This window comes from Lepeophtheirus salmonis, chromosome 6 (assembly GCF_016086655.4).
Source record: "Lepeophtheirus salmonis chromosome 6, UVic_Lsal_1.4, whole genome shotgun sequence".
In the NCBI taxonomy this organism is placed as follows: Eukaryota; Metazoa; Arthropoda; class Copepoda; order Siphonostomatoida; family Caligidae; genus Lepeophtheirus; species Lepeophtheirus salmonis.
In genome coordinates, this window is record NC_052136.2 from 24,186,352 (window position 1) to 24,204,301 (window position 17,950).

Genomic DNA, 17,950 nt, shown 5'->3' on the forward strand with positions numbered 1-17,950 from the left:
TACCAAGTAGCTAAAGTACCTAATAAGCTGAATATCCCTATTAACAGAGAAAATGCAAATATCTTTTAACCTAAGCTTACCTCCAGCAATACGAAGAGCTGTATTTCAAATCAAGTTTAGGAGAAGTTATTACAAATTTGGAACTGAGTTGTGTCCTTTTTTTAAAATGCATTGTGCCAGCTTGGGAAAAAGGAGGGAGAAGAAAAGATTTTAAACTTTTTTAAAAAGAGTTGGGTATGGATTGTGTAGATATGTATAAACTCATATTAACACCAAAATTATGACTTTGCAATTATTTTATCAGAAAATCGCGGGAGGAAAAGTTATGTTCCTTTAAATGTGAAAAACTGGACACACATTTACAAATTTTTTAATGATTATCCCAAAACGTTAAATTGAATTACTTAAGTGAATAGAATTTGTTCAGGGACACCTCAACTATCCTCGATGCAGAACAAAATGTAATTTTTTCATTATTCTTAATTACGCCCTATTCAATGTATTTGTCATTTTTTGTTAATAACTCCAAACAGCCAAAGTGAATTGATGACCTCGTGACTGGCTCATATCTATTATCATATTATTAAGCAAAAATAAAATCAGACGTATTTTCCAACTATTCGGATGCGTCTTTAAAATCTAAGATGTGGTGTTAAAATTTTAGGATTGATACATCCATTCAATGTACCAAACTAATTTTGAAACTGAAAATAATAGTAAAATATGTATTTATTCTTTTACAAACATTTTCAATTTAATTTTACGAAAAAAATATTATTAAAAAAATTACATCAACAATTTAGTGCTCTCAAAATTGTTCTATATCACATCAAATAGGACACTAGCAAAGAGAAAATGCACTTAATTTTACCTCTATGACTTAGATGAACATGCAAGTCAGACAGCTGATAATTGTATATGGTCCTAGTACTGTAACAGCCAAACACGCAATTTGAAATTGACACAAACAAAACAAATAGATTAAAATGAGCTTTTACTATTAAAGTCTGATCTTTAATTGCAATTTTGGTATTGGCTAATAAGAAAGAACTTGTGTTCCATCAAAACAACAACAATCCACACACATCTATATTGACTCATCAATAGCTCCGGTAGATTATTACGAAGGTGTTTCTGACTCCACAATATAGTCCAAAACTGATAAGTTAAATTATTTCACGGAGAACAATTAGACTGAATGGAAGCTTGTGAAAATGGATTGTCCCATTTTTTGCCAGTAAGGACAAGGATTTATACAAAAGAGGCAAAGATGGGGATTTAGACTCCAGCCAATATTTTGAAGACTTTCAATTCAACTTGATCATACAATCAAAGACTTGAGACATGACTTGATTTTCGACAGTCATTTGAATTTTTCCATTGGATCAAAAGTACTCTGCAAAGTGGTTGTTAACCAACTTTGAAAAGAGGAATAACAAACTCACCTTTAAAATGACAAAAAGTTAGCAGACAAAGTGATGCCTCGTTAAAATGAATTGGATAATTATAAATATAAAGGCTTTATTTAAATAAAGCCCTTCGTTTCACTTAAAAATAATAGATTGCTGCTTACTACAGCTAATATTAAGTTAGTAATTTGTAAGTTCCAAATGGTGCAAACAATAACAAAATAATAAAACTATATGTCGTACTTAGTACATACAATCAGTCAATTCCATCTCCTCACATTCAACTTTCCTTTAGTGTGTGTCTTTTTTTGTCCTTTTCAAACATACATATGTTTATTGTTCATATATAATTTGAAATGTACCATTTTTGTTGTTTTTATATTCGAAATGTCAATTAAAAATAATCAAATAGTCTTTTCATTTGAAGAGATACATACAATCGTCTATGCAAATGGTTTTAAGACCCCTGCAGTGCAAATATGGTTGTATGCATACTATTTCATATTCATTTCTAACGTTCCGCAATAAAATATGGTTAATGGGAGTTATACCCATTCTTTACTGATATAAGTAAAATAATTTGATAATATAATATATTTTACCAAATTTTTGTAGTACACAAATCAACTCAAAGATCAGAAATAGTATAATAATGTTTCTCTTCTTTTACTATTATAAATGGAACTTTCCCCAAAAATGTTGATAATTTATTAACCCAAATAATAAACATATAAAGACCGTTGCACATATCTTGCAAAAGGTATTCATATTTTTATTATAATACAATATAATACGAACTTACAGGGTAAAAGTTTGTGCCAGGTTTAGGGACAGGTTGGTGGCTGTGATTGAAGCTTAAGATGATTGACAAAGGAAAGCTCTGGAGTGGCAATATAGCCGATAGAAGTTTAAAGGGTTCCATCAGGATTTATCCCAGCTAATAGACCCAAAAGATTCCTGGTTGAAGATAAATATTCCAGATTTTTGGTGTCATTAAACATGTTCAATCCATGAGATTAAATTAATGGAATAAGTTATGAGCTTATTTACAAATATATCTCATTATTGGATACCCCTCAATTATTGAACTGGGATATTAGTTAGGATTTATTCATTTTGATTTGAAGTTTAGTTAAATTAATGTATTGTTTTGTTTAAAATGGGTTCCTTTGTTTTTCCTTTTGATTTAATTGATTTTTCTTTTTTTTAATGTAAGAACTGAGGCAAAGAACAATAGATAAAATGTGTAATATTCTAGCTATTATTTTATACAATTCACACTACCTCATCAACACGAATGGGTATTAATTTGATTTCCGGATATTGCATAAAGTAATTAATACGTCATTTGGTTTTCTATTAAAAATAAAAATGTATTTATAACAAGCTATATCTTGTAAATCCCCAAAGTCATCTTGTTAAAGTTACTTTAATTAAAGGGATTTAATTTGTCCTGATGTCTCATAAAAAAAGTATATTTAGCATTTGAATTTATACTTCAGAGTAAAAAATGGATGCAAAATTTAATATAATTATTCAAATCGTACGTGTTTTTTATTGTTTTTTACAGACTTCACTCACTGTGTTAAAAAAAATATTGAGTCTAAAGTTCTAGGATATATATATAATATAACTCTAATTAATTTGAATTTGCAGTACAGATCTAGTTATTTATTCCTCAAAAATATTATATAGTCTAATTTACTTTATTTCTAAATCAAGTTCGATTTTTTTAAACTGTTTCCATTTACCACAGTTCCTGACAATGATGGATTGCATTTAAAGGCAATATTTAGAAAATCTGCAGACTTGAGTAACCTTTAAATAGATTGAAACAATAGCAAGATATACGAGTACGTTTGTATGCTAAAGGGCTGTCATCACCAAGAGCAAAGGATCTGATACCCCAATAGTTGTTTCAATAGTAGTATTTATGAATTTATTAGTGGTGAGGGCCCAATAGTCTTTTCAACCAGCCCCTTCTCTCCGATAACAAAACCCTAGTTACGACACTGTGTTTTGTAAATTTTGACCAGTCTAAGTTAAATCAACAACCAGTAATTGAGGTAAAAGCCTAAAGGATTGTTTCCGGTCTCCCCTACAATAACAACATAGATTCTATAAATCCATTCCTTGAAAAAATTAAATAATCAAATATTTTCATAAATTATAATTTAAAAAAACTTTATTTAATAAATTAAATACACATTCTAGTACAAATACACCTACAGTGCTGTTTTATTTATTTTTATATTTCATAAAAATCCCATTATAATAATTTAGAATTTTTTATTATATTTTAAATTAAGTTTGCTTTTTCCATTTAACAGCCATTGGAGAATTTTTTTTTTTTTTTTTTTTTCGATGATAAAGTTACATGCATTGTATTTGAGCTTAAAAAAAGTCGAATCTAAAAATTTGAAGAATCTGTCATTTCTGCAGTTCAAAAACCTGGTTGACTGTGAAGATCTTCTTGTTTGAGAAGAAAATCACTGTCGACGGATGCATTTTTAAGCAATTTTGGAATTTTTGTAACTCTCAAGCTTTAAGGCCTTCATCCTGTCTGTGAGGAGATGTCTTGGAGTCCTGAGAAAGCTATTCAGGGCGGGGCCATCATGAACTGTCTACCTGATGGTGATCTCATCCACTTTGAACACATCAGCCAATCAGCAAATTGATGATGTCAGATCTTCCTTAATCTTGGTATCCTTTTCCATTCTCCTTGGCTAGCCTGATGTTCTGAACTGTTCTCACGGTCACGTCGAAATTCTTTTTGGATCAACATCCACGTCGAGAAGATTCAAACCCCTTTGCGTTTTTATTCACTCATTTTTCGTTCGATTTTTATCAAATTATAACAATGAGTAAGAAAAACAACACATACATAGGAACATTGCTTGAGATGTCACCTTAAGCCTTAATCACAGCAAAAAAAAAATGAATGACGCAGAAAATTTACTTGTCGCACCTTGTACATGTAAGAGCAAAATATTTGTGAATTGCTTAGTTAACTATGAGAATAAAATTTTAATATACATTATCCTAAAATATCCAAAAAATGTACTGATGTGTGAGAGGTTAATATTTTTTGATAATTCTTCCCACTGGCTATAAGTAAAGTTAAAATAAAACCTTACCCGCTGTCAAATATATTTTTGTCAGATTTTGACATTTTTTGGACCATATGTCAATATAATCCGGTGTTTTTCCACGATTAAAAACTATTAAATAATTTTTTTTTTAAAGAAGTATGGATTATAGTTGTTGGAATCTTGGAACCCGTTAATTTAGAGTAAACTTTAAAAGAAGTTCTGAAAGTGAAGGTATCCTAGAAAGTCACTATTTTTTATTTTTTTGAGTAGAAACACTGATCGTGCATGTGACTTCATTTTTAAAAGTAAATGGAATTAGCAGAATGGAACACCAAGTTCAAATTTATAGCGTTAAAAAATCACGTTCTCTACATTGGACGTGCGTTCTGCTCAACGCCAGTAAATTACGTGCTCCATTCACAAGTCTGATTTTATCAATATAAAAATAAATGACAGAGCATGAATGACATGAGCTTAAAACGAAGATTCTTAAATTAAATCATTTGAATGCATCACGCAAACTTTCCTCTAAAAAGAATCAGAGAATAAAAGCCCCTAAAATCAGTTCTTAAATCTATTAAAAAATGTGATTTTTATAGCTTTTTATCACTTTTTCAAAAAGTTCATTGGTTTTGTGCTCCAAGTAAATATTGAAATATTTCAATGAAATTGCACAGATAACATAATTTATAATTTTATTATGCCAAGCAATTTTTCTATAAAAAAGTAACAGAAACAAAGGCCCGATATCAGTTGGTAGTTAGCTTATTTTTCCTAACTTTGGAATTATTCTTCAATAATTGTAGGGTATTCTTCACAGCTTAAACAAACCTCATTTTAATTTATCCAATCAACGTTCAAAACACTGATTACGCAGAAAAAAAAACCCAGAAAAATAGACAGCTGTCTACAAAAACCCAACTGTATGTATACTTTTGTGTCAGCGAGGTGAAGCCGAGTCAGAACACTGATTAGGATAAAAGATTAAAAGAGTCGACAGCTGATAACAAAATACTGTGTACATTAGCCACCATTAGTAGTCCGGTGGGTTAAAGAATGGATTTTGGGTGTTAATGATTTTTATGCTTTTTTGTTTAGAATTATTTCTCCTCAAATCTCTTTTTACAACATTTGACACGGTAGACATGTGTAGGACATCTTTTTACGAATTTGGCTATGGAAATTACCGGGTTGTCCTCAATGGACTGTTTGGAAAGTTTCAGGGAGTCACTTGACTGGCCAACCACTTTGAAAATGTGATATCCAGGGGCTTGCAAACTCGGTAGATAGTGTAAAGGTTGATCCCAAGCTGTTTGACGATGTCTGAGGTGTCATGGCCGGTAAGAATCAAAAAACCAATCTCCAACAATCTCTTTCTGCTCCCATCTTTTCACACAAGTGGGATATATTTGTTTGGAATATTTTTGTAAGAGAGATAAAACTACAGCTTTTCATTAATATGTGCAAATTGGGGATTGAAACTCTTTAATTCCCTCAAAAATTATATTTAAGATGTGGTGCATACATATTCACTAACCTGCATGTATAACATTTCGAAAAACCAAATAAACAAAAGTCTATTATTATAACCACATCCATATGAAAGATTTTTTTATTTTTTTTTAAGAAAACGCAATAAAATATATATATTTTTTTTTTGTTTTTTGCTTAGACTTGCATCTACAGAAAACTTTGACAAAAATATTTTGTGTTGGGGGACTCCTTCCCATTCCACACACATCTTGTAGTCTCAGTCCTACATGTAGACAGTGCAAACGGACATTTTTCCAGACGATGGTGACGTACCTCATCAAATACATGTGCTAAAAAGAGCCTCATATTCAGAAAATTATGATTTAAGACATTTAGCAATGACTAAATCAATATAAGTTCAATAAGGAATTATGCCAACTTTATTATTCTTAAGTGTCATTTATTTATTTAACATGATTCTCAAGGGATACATCAACATTCGTAACGGGATGTTGGACAAACTTTAACGCTATTAGGTTATAAAATATATTTATCATATAACTCTAACTCAAACCGTTGCCCTCTCTTGACATATGCTAGATGAATTAATTAAATTTTGAAAAACTTTATATTTGAATAAATACAATTCATATTTAACAAACAAAAAAACTGATGAACTTTTTTAATAATTTTAACTAATACTTAAATAATTCTGAATGATTAGTATATATATTAATGTAAGACTAGAGTCAACTAATATATTTTTTTTCTTGAAGATAAAAAAAATTTCTAATTTAAAGACTTGCAAGATTTTAATAATTAAGTTTTTTCTAATCTTGTCCAAATGAAATTGCTCTCTAATTGCAATGGAAAATATTGAATTGTGGGTCTGTGGGTAAAAGGTGTAACACGAAAATCAACCTGGTAACCCTAACAATTTGAAGAATAATGCTCATGACGTTTCATTAGATCAGCTACAATCAGCTGTGACAAGAGAGGAAGGTAAAAAGAATATAAAATAGGACATTTGCTTGAATTACTCCAATTTTAATGCCCAATTCTACTCTAAGTCCAAAAAAGGAATTACAATTATTACTCCGGAACAAATCCTCAGGGTTACACTCCATCTTTTATGGCGCACACGAACGTTCAATCAGGTTTTGAATATAATAGTATATATTTCGAAGAGGATGTTCACTACTCAGGAATTAAATAATAATGACAACTGTAAAGGGAAAAAAAATCATTCTTTATCCTACCAATTAAAAATCAACGGGCTAGCTAAGAAACACACCGGATTTACATGTACATATGTTCATACTGTAAAACAGTAGTTGTTCGTAAACTTGTTAATATACTGAAATTACTCTATTTTAACTTCTTTTTTTTTGTCAAGTATAAATTTCATGTTTATTACATTCTCCATATTCGAATTTGAAAAAAAAAACACATTTTAATCAAAAATTAGATAAGATACAAAGTTGAGAAATGCCCAAATTTTTCATCAATAAATGGAGAAATCTTAAAGAGTCTATACCCAATATTGAGTCCACAAGCATTGATAGATCATTTCGAAAAGGTAATTTTAAATACATTCAGGTAAACTTTTTCCGACTTCTAACATCACTGGTTGTCTTTTGCAAAATTTGTATTGGCACATTGTAGATGTGTTCTTGAAAGTTAAATATCTAACCGATTCAAATTTTAATAATAAAGTCATTTATAATTACTTTACAGCCTTGAAATTTATCCTAGTCATTGATGAAATTGATAGGTTTATAGAACTCAGAGACGACGATGATATACCTCCAGAATTTGTTTTTTACTTTGAAAGGAATTGGAGAAGAACAAAGTTGAAGGAAACCCAACGGTGAGTACAACAATCATTTCCTATTGAAATTTGGAATATGTGGGAAAGGACTCAAGCTATGACGATTCGAACGAATAGTAGTGTAAAAGGATTTCACAAAACTTTAAAAAGCTCTTTTAGTATTATTCATCCCAACATATGGAAAATATAGACGCTCTTAAGAAGGATGAGAGCCTAGCAAGAAAAAAAAGTGATTTTGACTGTGTTGCAATAATAACAATATCCAAAAAATATTCTTGTATAAATAGAAGGATCTACAACATTTCTCTTAATTATAATCCAGACGAAAAGATGGAATATTTGAAACATAGCTTGGAATTTTCAAATGTTTTAAGATTTATTCATGGTTATGTATCTTTTATGTTCAATATAATGTTTTGAACAGTACTTTCTTGCTTTCATTACACCTAAAAAAATTTATAGAAATAAATCATATAAATATATATCATTTGTTGGAATAATTTAGTTTCAACAGATATTGGTTCTTTGGAAGTGTAGAGAAATAATGCTGAATTTCGGACTCAGAATAACTCTTGTATAACAATTTTGATTATTTAAATATCCCCTTCCCCCAGGGGCACTCCACACTTCTTAGGTGTTCTCCAACAGTTTGAAAGGCACTGGACTAAGGAGTAGTAAATATAAATAACCAAGAAAAGAGTAATGTTTTTATTTGGTAATGAGTATCCCACAATAGATGTGAATACGTTATAAAGAGTTATGTGAATTGCGTCAGTTCGGATAGCCTATAATGATTAAAAAGGGGAATACGTTGCATTTAGCATTGGAAACTAGACTGGAAATATGAGTATGCCATTAGTTGATATATTTTCTAATGATACAACTTTTCATTTGTTGCTGAAGCTTAGGCACGAACAACAACTTTTATGAAAAGATAGAAAAATCTTGGTAAGCATACTTAGTAATAATAAATTATTACTTGTGTTCCTTGTGTAGTGTAAGTTGGAATCTACTACAATACAAAACACATGTTGAGAATTATTGAGACCCAGAAAACCTCGAGAAAGAGGAGTGTTCATCAGGACTTAACATCCAAACTATTATTCAATCGCATTATCCATTGAATCTCAATCGACACTCATTCAGTCATTGGTTAATTTTAATCCATACTTGACTTTCAATTCTTCTTTAAATATATTTTCTCTTTCGAATTTTAAATTACAAAAATTATTTATTTATTGGGCGGTTATCACGATTTTTGATAAAACAGTTCTAATTTAGGTTCGAACCAACTTTTGAAGCATCCTCATAATTAATTGAATCAATTAACGAATTATTGCAATTTGTGACAAAAGTTAAAGATATTATCGTTTAATTTTGGAGTGACATGAATGGGAATCATAATTACATAGTATTGGAGTATGAATCATCATCTAATTTATTTATTATTTTATTCGGCAAAGTGTCTGTTCGGCAAAAGGGCTTTCGGCAATGTGTCCACGCACGCCTTTTAATTATTATACAAAAGAGAGAAAGAAAAACAGAAGAGAAGAGGAGAAGAACACTGAATAATAATAAAAAAGAACTGTGAATACTTGTGACAAGATTGACGGAGCAGTGTGCTTGTATTGTATACCTTATTGTATATGTATTCCTTAATCCATTCCGGTATTATTGAACTGTTTAACTGGACTCCGTGGCGTTTATTTTTCTAAACATTAAAAATGACCCCCCCCGGTAATAAGTGTATCTATCTTCATGTCTTCGTCAGCTCCCGGAGACATCAAGAAAAGCCAGTCCTTTTCCCTCAGAGTTACTCCGTAGCCTTCCTTAACCCTTTCCTCGAATATGCCCCGTATTTTATCTTAACGTTAGATACCATTTTCAAGTAAGTTAACAATCGTGTAGTTGCATATGTTGCGCAAACCGAATGAAGAGAGACTAAATAACGAAACGGGACGGCAATTTAATTAATATAGCTTTATTAACTATATTTATCATCGAAACATCTATTCTTACTTATCATAAAATATTTCCAAATATAAAAATTATTACATCACTTCATTATTTCTAATCTAAAAATAAACAAACCATATAAACTAAAGTATAATTATTTTACTATCACTAAATAAGTATAAGGCGTAATAATAAAGTATTTTTCAAATCTCTATGGTTAATTGTCAGAAGTGTCGCTTTCAAAATCTATAGGTTTGCTGCAGATTGCTTTAGATTATTTTTTGCCAACTTTTCTTTATTTTTTCTTTCTCTTATTTCTTTGCGTTTCTTCTTGAATGATCTTGGATTCTTGTTTTTACTTTAAATCGTCCCCACTCACTGCAGGTGGTAAAAAGAGCTTCGTTTTTCGTGTTTTTTCTGTTGATTACATTATTGTTGATTTTCAAATATGTAATGAAGGTTGATTTATCTCAGTTGTGGTAAGATTTACTACTTTCTTAGGGGACATATTGAATAGTATAATTGGATAAAATAGAGATTGATGATAATCCAGACGGACCAGGCGTTGGTGAAGAAAGATCGATGTTTTTTGTGTGTGGCGAAGAAATTCTTCTACGCATAAAAGAAAAGGCATCCACGGTAGTAAAATTATTTGCATATTCATCTTTATATTCCAAAGTTGATTCATGATTTAAAATTTCAATGGGATCAAAATTAGTCGTACTAATGGATGCAATTAGAGATTCGGTCATCTTTCTAAGGGGCTTGTATGACAGCCAAAGTTGATTTAAATGAGTACCGTCAGTATAATCGAAGTTTTCTTTGTATCTTTTTTGAATAGCTTAATATTCCTTTCACTTATCGCATTAAATATTTTTTCAAAAGCGCACATTCCCCCCAATTTTTTTAATCAGCTGAAGCAGCACTTTTAATGGTATACCGATCTTTGGCCTTCATTGGAGCTATAATACTAGAGTGATTGACAGTTTCAGTATTAAATGGAATAATTTTACATTTTCTGAATCCAAAAATAACACTGTTCGGACGACTTTTGACTTTCTCAAAAGCCTCGTCGAAAACAGGAAAAAAAATAGTCTTTGCCATTGATAAATTTTGCTAGTTTTTAAATTTTTGAAGTGACTCATTCCAGAATTATTTCAGAGGGCCAAATACACTTACTTCAAGAGGTTGAACTATGTTCGAAGTGTGAGGAGGAGAAAAAAAAAAAGAATAACGTAATTGTCTCGGCAAAAATCTACAATTGTCATATTAACATGAGAAGTATGGCCGTCCATAAATACAATAATAAGAAATTAGATTCCCTTTTCTTTTATAGATTAATAAAGAGGCTGGAGAACTAACCATAAAGAGCATCGGATGATACCCAACCATTTGGTGTAACCCCAACATCGTACTTCGAAGGATCTACTCCTTTCAAGTGGAATGTTGGTCTTACACCGGGAAATATAAATAGAGTTTTTGAAAATATCCATCTCCTCCAACAAACATCAGCACTGTTATCATTTCTTTGCTTTCCGTTGTGACAGTATAAATATTTTCAATCCCTCGTTCAGCCACTATTTTCATTTTGTTATTACCTCCTAGAGGAAATCTGGGCTCATCTAGATAAAATATTTGGTGGCTATTTTCAGTTGTAAAAAAATCTTCTGCTAATATATTATGGTTCGTTAATAAAAAATCCTTTAAATCATAAAACCAATTCTTAATTATTTCTATAGTCACTTGTTTTTTCAATTGCCCTAAAGTATCTGGTGCCCTAGTAGCAATTTGAGGATGCCTTTTCATAAATAGATGAGTCCATGTCTTCGACATTAAATTATTTTCAAAATATTTACTTTCTCCAGATTCTCAAAAATAGAATTAGGTAACAGGTTGTAAGTTCATGGGATGGAGGGGATGTATACCCCTCTCAAATCAAGAAATTCTTAAAAAATGAATTATTTTCTAAGAAAAAAGGTCATGGAATCAAATTAAGCTCTGGAGCAAAAATTTAAGTTTAAAAAGAAAAAAATATTTTTGCATATTATAATTACTTTATCCATAACGAAGTATAAAAAATCCGTCATAGATGTATGAAAATAATTATAAGTAGGCATATCCTAAGTACTTTCTTCATAATCTCCTTTATCAAGTACGTTTTTAATAACATAACGTACATCCTCACGTGTAGCTCTTTTTCCAATAGCTGAGCGATACAATAAGTATTAAATTAGTTTTTCCTCCTGATTCCCATTTAACTTGCATTGTATCCCTGTATAACATATTTATTGTTAATAAATTAAAAAAATTATGTTATAATATATTACACCCATTAAAATTTATCCAAATCATATTCTCACCCGCTTTCAATTTAAGTGGCCGAATTTATAGGATACTGAATCACCAAAATTAGATAGTGGGACTCCATATTTAATTTCAGCCTTCCGAATGCTCAATGTTGAGTTTCTAACATCTGCATGTACTTTCAAAAAGGAATCTTCCGAGTATTCTTTACAAATTTTAATTTTATGTGGTGCCATTTTTTACTTCTTTGATCAAATAAATAATCAGAGATTAACTGCACTATCTAGCCCTGGGATTTACAACTTCTTTTTGATATATGAAACCTTTGGCGTGAAATTTGAATTCAATTTACTGAGTAGAAAGAGGAAGGTGAAAAAGAGCGGGTAAATACACTTAGGTAATTCATTGTTATTTGGATAGATCTTTCTTAAGAAGCATTTATATCTGCATCAACGAATCTATTACAAGGTAGATATGTAATTGTAGCCTACCATATTGTGTATAAATATACATAGGTATACATGTATAAGGCAAAGAAAAGACACTGAGTATGTAAAATAGAAAAAAAAACTTTGAAAGATAATCTTCCCTCAGTCATATTAATACAACTAAAAACCCAACAGTTCTACTTCAAGGGGAATTCAATTTTCAACCTTCAGAGATTACGTTAATGACCACTTTCTTTGATTGAAAGATGTGGGAGGACTATAGAAGAATCTTTAGACAGTATTATGATCTACCTCTCCGAATAGTATATTGCTGAATGAAGGGATATTTGAAATAATAAATCAATTGAAATCAAAATAAATCCATATCAATATGTGTATATTATAATAGATAATTGATTAATATAGCTAGGTAGGTATAAACAATTGAAAATTAAATCTTAAATTAGGTATAAGTAATGAAAAAATGAATTTAGGAGCAACAGAGTGGTAAATTGTAAGTTGTTAGTTCCTAAATCCTGGAGGAGTCAAGGATTTTTTATTCTTAAAAACATGATGAGCTATCGAGGGGCGAATCACAAACTCCAAGGAAGTCCATTGAATTCCTACCTTATTAATAAGTGGAACCAAATCGGACATGAATCTTCCAAGTTAGTAAATGAAGCCTTTCTCTACAAAGAGGATAACTTGGATTTTGTAGAACGGTAATGCAAAGATGTCCAAAGGAGACAGTGCTGTATTAATTAATTATTATTATTGATAAACGAAACCAAAGAATGTAAAAGGCTGAAACAGCAACATCATTTATGGGAATATTGATTGTTCAAATTGATTTAGAGTTGAAGACAATTCCTGTTCATAATTGATCCAATACATTATCATTACATAATACATTTGAAATTTGAAAATTATTTGAATGCAAATAACTTTACCGGTTATTTCAACATTATTAATATTATTTATATAGTTATTTAAGCTAGGGATTGTAAATTGCTGTAATCAGATTTATTGTTATGCAAAAGTTCTAAATTGTTACGCAAAAGTTCTAAATTGTTACGATTTTTCCAAATTGTGTAATTAAACCTGGATTAATCTGGAAAAACCTTTTCAAAACTGTCAATTACTAACCACCTAACTAACTAATGATTAAAAAAGATAGCCTGTGCTACCCCCCACGAAAATTTGGAAGACCTTAAGGCCACCGTCCATCAGCAGTGGTCGGTCAGGTGCGAAGGCCTTTATCATGTAGTGTTGCGGCGTTTTTAGCCTCAGGTTTGAGGGCATGGTAGTAGCTAATGGAAATCATTATTAAAAATAGAAAAATATCAATAAAGAAGTCTATGATAAAGCCTCAATGTTCTAATCTTTTTCATTCTTGCAAAAGTTTAGACTATTTTTCGTTATCAAAAAGTCCACGATTTTACCTCGCTAACTGTAATTCAATCCATGCACATATGTTTTTGAAGAGTAACTGTTTGTGTTTTTTTGCCTCTTGTATAAAATAAAATACTTTTTTTCTGTAATTTATGAGTCTTTGAGAAAGGGGTATCAACATTTATTTATGCATATTTTATATTATATGAATAAAACGTATTTATTCTGTGGCCACAAAAAACCATTTTTGTTTTAGCATGAAAAATTTATAACTTTTTTATATTTCTGTATACCATTAATTATATGATGGAAAAATAGTTCTTTTTTATTATGATGTACAATAATAAATGTTGATGAAAGAATAAGTACAATTATTTACATGATGAAAAGGAATGGGAAGAAAGAAAACCTTATGCAATTACCATACAGATGTGGAAGAATAAATTAGCATTATTATGAAATAGACTGGACTGTTCCATTTTTGGGTTAATATTTACTTCCTCCTGCAACAATGATACTTTCTCCGTAGAGAAATTCTACAACACAGTTTTGGAAAGTTTTACACCCTCAAGTCCTCTTAAGTGTAATATATATCTTTTTTAATTTAAAAAAAATGGATTTTTTTGTCAAAATCGGTCCTTTTTTAACCCACTGTACCTCGCCAAATATAATGCAGTGAGACAAAATTGAACTTTATAAGTTTTGTTTCGGTAGTAGCATCCCTAGTCCTTGTACATAGTATAAATATATACAGTGTGTGGCAACATATCTACTTTTTTTGTAATGTATGACAATCAAGCTGTATCAGTAGTAGCGAGATAGTTGTGATTTCATTCTAGAGACAAGATTATAAAGGTTCCTTTAATGTGCACTCAATTGTTTTCATGCGATGGAGTAGTGAGGAACGAGCGTTGGCCGTCGAACATACATATTCGACAAAACATGATTTGATAATTATTTTATATAGTTACACAAATTGAAATTTAGCTCCTCAGTATTTAGTTGATATAATTTATGAAAATCAGTTTATTGCTTGAATTTCTAATATATATAAAACGATAATTTGAAATTTACGTAATTATTTGAGCGTAAATTACTCCACTCAGAATGCTAGAAATCTAAAATTGGTACCATGGTATCCAGTGTTATACAAGGATTATGAATTCATGCGATTTCTCCAAATTAAGTAATAAAAACTGGACGTATTCTCAAAAAACCAACATATTTAATACTTTAAAAAAATTTTAATAACTAATTATACAATCTATTAATTATTCACAGTTTTAAAATTGATATGTTGTTTATTAAATAATGTATATTTTTGTATAGAATAACTGGCCCTATAAAATCTCTTTATGGAAATTTATTTATAGGGAAACAAAAACTATGAAAAAATGACCTCGTATTAAAATATTAAAGTTGAATTCAGTGTATCTACCTCTTTGAATTATAGAACTTGTTTAATTGCCCTCAGTGTGAAAACATGCTATTTGGACAAAACCTTGAATTAAGATATTTTAACTTTCAATATTTGGATAACTATATTTTCACCAATATTGAAGCTTAGAGATTTAAACTTCTTGATCATATCATTATCATAATTTCGTCACTAGTTTTTAAGTTTTTTTATTATTTATCAATGTTATAAATACCAAAATAATAAAATGCATTTAAAGATAGTACATTTTTGCAGGGATTTTTTTAAAATTCGGAGTTAAACTTTGCTGTCTGGTTTCGAATGTATAATAAAGTTTCCATTTGTAGGATATATAACTATTTTATTAAACTAAGAGATTATAACATTTACTAAAGATGTTGTTGAATACTAGTACGTGTAGCTACTGAAATAAAATACTATTATAATTATATTTCTTAATAGCTAATATTATGGGTTGCACACCACTGCAGCTAATAATTAGTGTAAAATAATAGAGGACTGCATTGCAGATAGGATTGTTTAAGCCACAAAAAGGTTTTTTTCATTAAGAGCGCTTCAACTTTTTTTATAAATAAAACACAAATGGTTAAAGGTTTTACCAAATTTATTTTTTCAGTACAAATTATAAACATAAACATTTATCTAATAGAATTGATTTTTCTAGTGTGACACCCACAAGCATGTTTACAGAAGTCCAATCACTGAACACAATTTTCCAATACTTTTCCCAATAAATTGACCGATATTGCGGCAATATTACGTTCGATATTTCATCTGAACTCTTCTAACGTCACTGACTTATTGCTGTATACCAATTACTTAACCTTACCCCAAAGAAAAGCATCTTAAGGTGTTAAATCACACGATCGAGGCGGCTAATCAGCTGATCCATTTCTTGAGATTGCACGCTTACAAAGTTTGCTTTGTAATAAATCGATTGTAACGTTTGATGTGTGGCAAGTGGCTCCGTCTTATTAAAACCACATGTTTGCCAAGAGAATGCCTTGCAATTGGTGCAAAAAAAAATCAGTTATCATAGTACAAAAGAGATATCTATTTATAGTAGCATGTTGATTATCATCATCAATAAACAAATACGCCCCAATGATCACTCCAGCATGAATTCCACACCAAACAGTCATTTTTTCGGAGGTCATTTAATTCTTGTAAAGCACTTGCCAATTTGCTGCATGATCAATAACGCATATTTTGCTGATTAACAAAGCCATTGAGCTAAAAGTGAGATTCATCACTGAAGATAATCTTGTGATTTACAAGTGAACAGCTATTTTTATAATAAATTTGGATAATTTTCAATCACTGATCAAGTATATATCAATTCATGATGAAATGTAAACTAGTGAAGCTTCTAAATGTTAAAGGAAGAAGATAAATATATTGTCGTTTTTTCCCTAAATGAATGGTCACTGATGATAGTTTACCAATATATATAGAAAAATATTGAATTTTGACAAAAAAAAATTAGAAAATCCAAATCTCAATCAATGGTTACCCTCAAAAAGTCAATATTTAAATTTTTATGTATTGCCAATTTGTATATTATTTACGCTGGGTCAACGATACATATAAAATAAGCCTATTTTAATAAAAAAATATACTACGGTGTTGATATTTTTAGGGGCTAAACACTCCCCCCCCCACCCCACTTACAACGCTCCTGTTTTTTGTACTTGTTTTATCAAACAAAAATATTTTACAATTTTGTTTATTAATAATTTAAGATGTGCTTCATTACTTGATGTTTCCCTATTTCATCAAACAGAACATAGCAATAAGAAACCCTAGTTTTAGTAATAGATAGTTAGTTGTTAAATACAAAAAAAAGAATATCCTCTGTGATAAAACAAGGAAATCAGAAATCATTAAAAACAATGAGCACAAGTATTTCATGTCATAAAATAAATACTAAAAAATAAAGATATAGGCTGAGGAATAAGTTCGGGAAAATAGGTTTTAGTTTATAAATTCATTAATTAAAATAACTTTTTGTGAGAATGATCAAATTGTAATATAAATTATTTTAAAAAAACTTTTGCTCGAAATAACCCCCCTTTCCCAGATTAGATGGAGATGATGAAGAGGCACTCGGATAGACAGACAAAGTTTTCAACTTTTGAAGCGATCCACGAACCCAAAATGACCGTATTTTAGGAAAGACTATTGGCAGTATCCCTTAGAAACACCATATCATCACCAAGTGCCAGTAGCCGCCCGGGGTCTGAGCCGATATTATGTATGACGGGAAGAAGTTGATCCTCATTTTCATTGAGGACGATTAAAGATCAACCAACACGTCACCAAGGTCTTGTTGGTTGACAAGATACTTCCCTCGCCTGAATACCATTGACTTTTCTATATGGTCCATCCTTCAGACCAGGAAGTGTACCAAGTACCACCCCAACAAAACACTCTGAAGCGTGTCCTCGTCTAGTAATGGGCCAATATCTCTAAAAAAAAATGTCTGTGCTACCTCTTTCTAAGTGCCGTTTAATCTCTGTCATGCTTCTGGACAAAAGGTGTTTATTGGGGAAAAAGTATATATTACAGTTTGATCATTTTTAGAAAAGCTTATGTTAATCAATAAATTTATATTAAATTTATAAACT

The 17,950-nt window shown here is 30.3% G+C and overlaps 1 protein-coding gene across 1 annotated transcript in view; it reads left to right on the forward strand.

Moving 5' to 3' along the window:
- The first annotated feature begins 7,462 nt into the window (after positions 1 to 7,462).
- The window catches only part of LOC121120005 (uncharacterized), a 104,447-nt gene continuing 93,959 nt past the window's right edge, over positions 7,463 to 17,950 (forward strand). Inside the window, exons 1-2 of the mRNA XM_071889341.1 lie at positions 7,463 to 7,553; positions 7,712 to 7,844. Coding sequence (XP_071745442.1) covers positions 7,463 to 7,553; positions 7,712 to 7,844 — 224 coding nt within the window. The remainder of the gene's footprint in view (positions 7,554 to 7,711; positions 7,845 to 17,950) is intronic.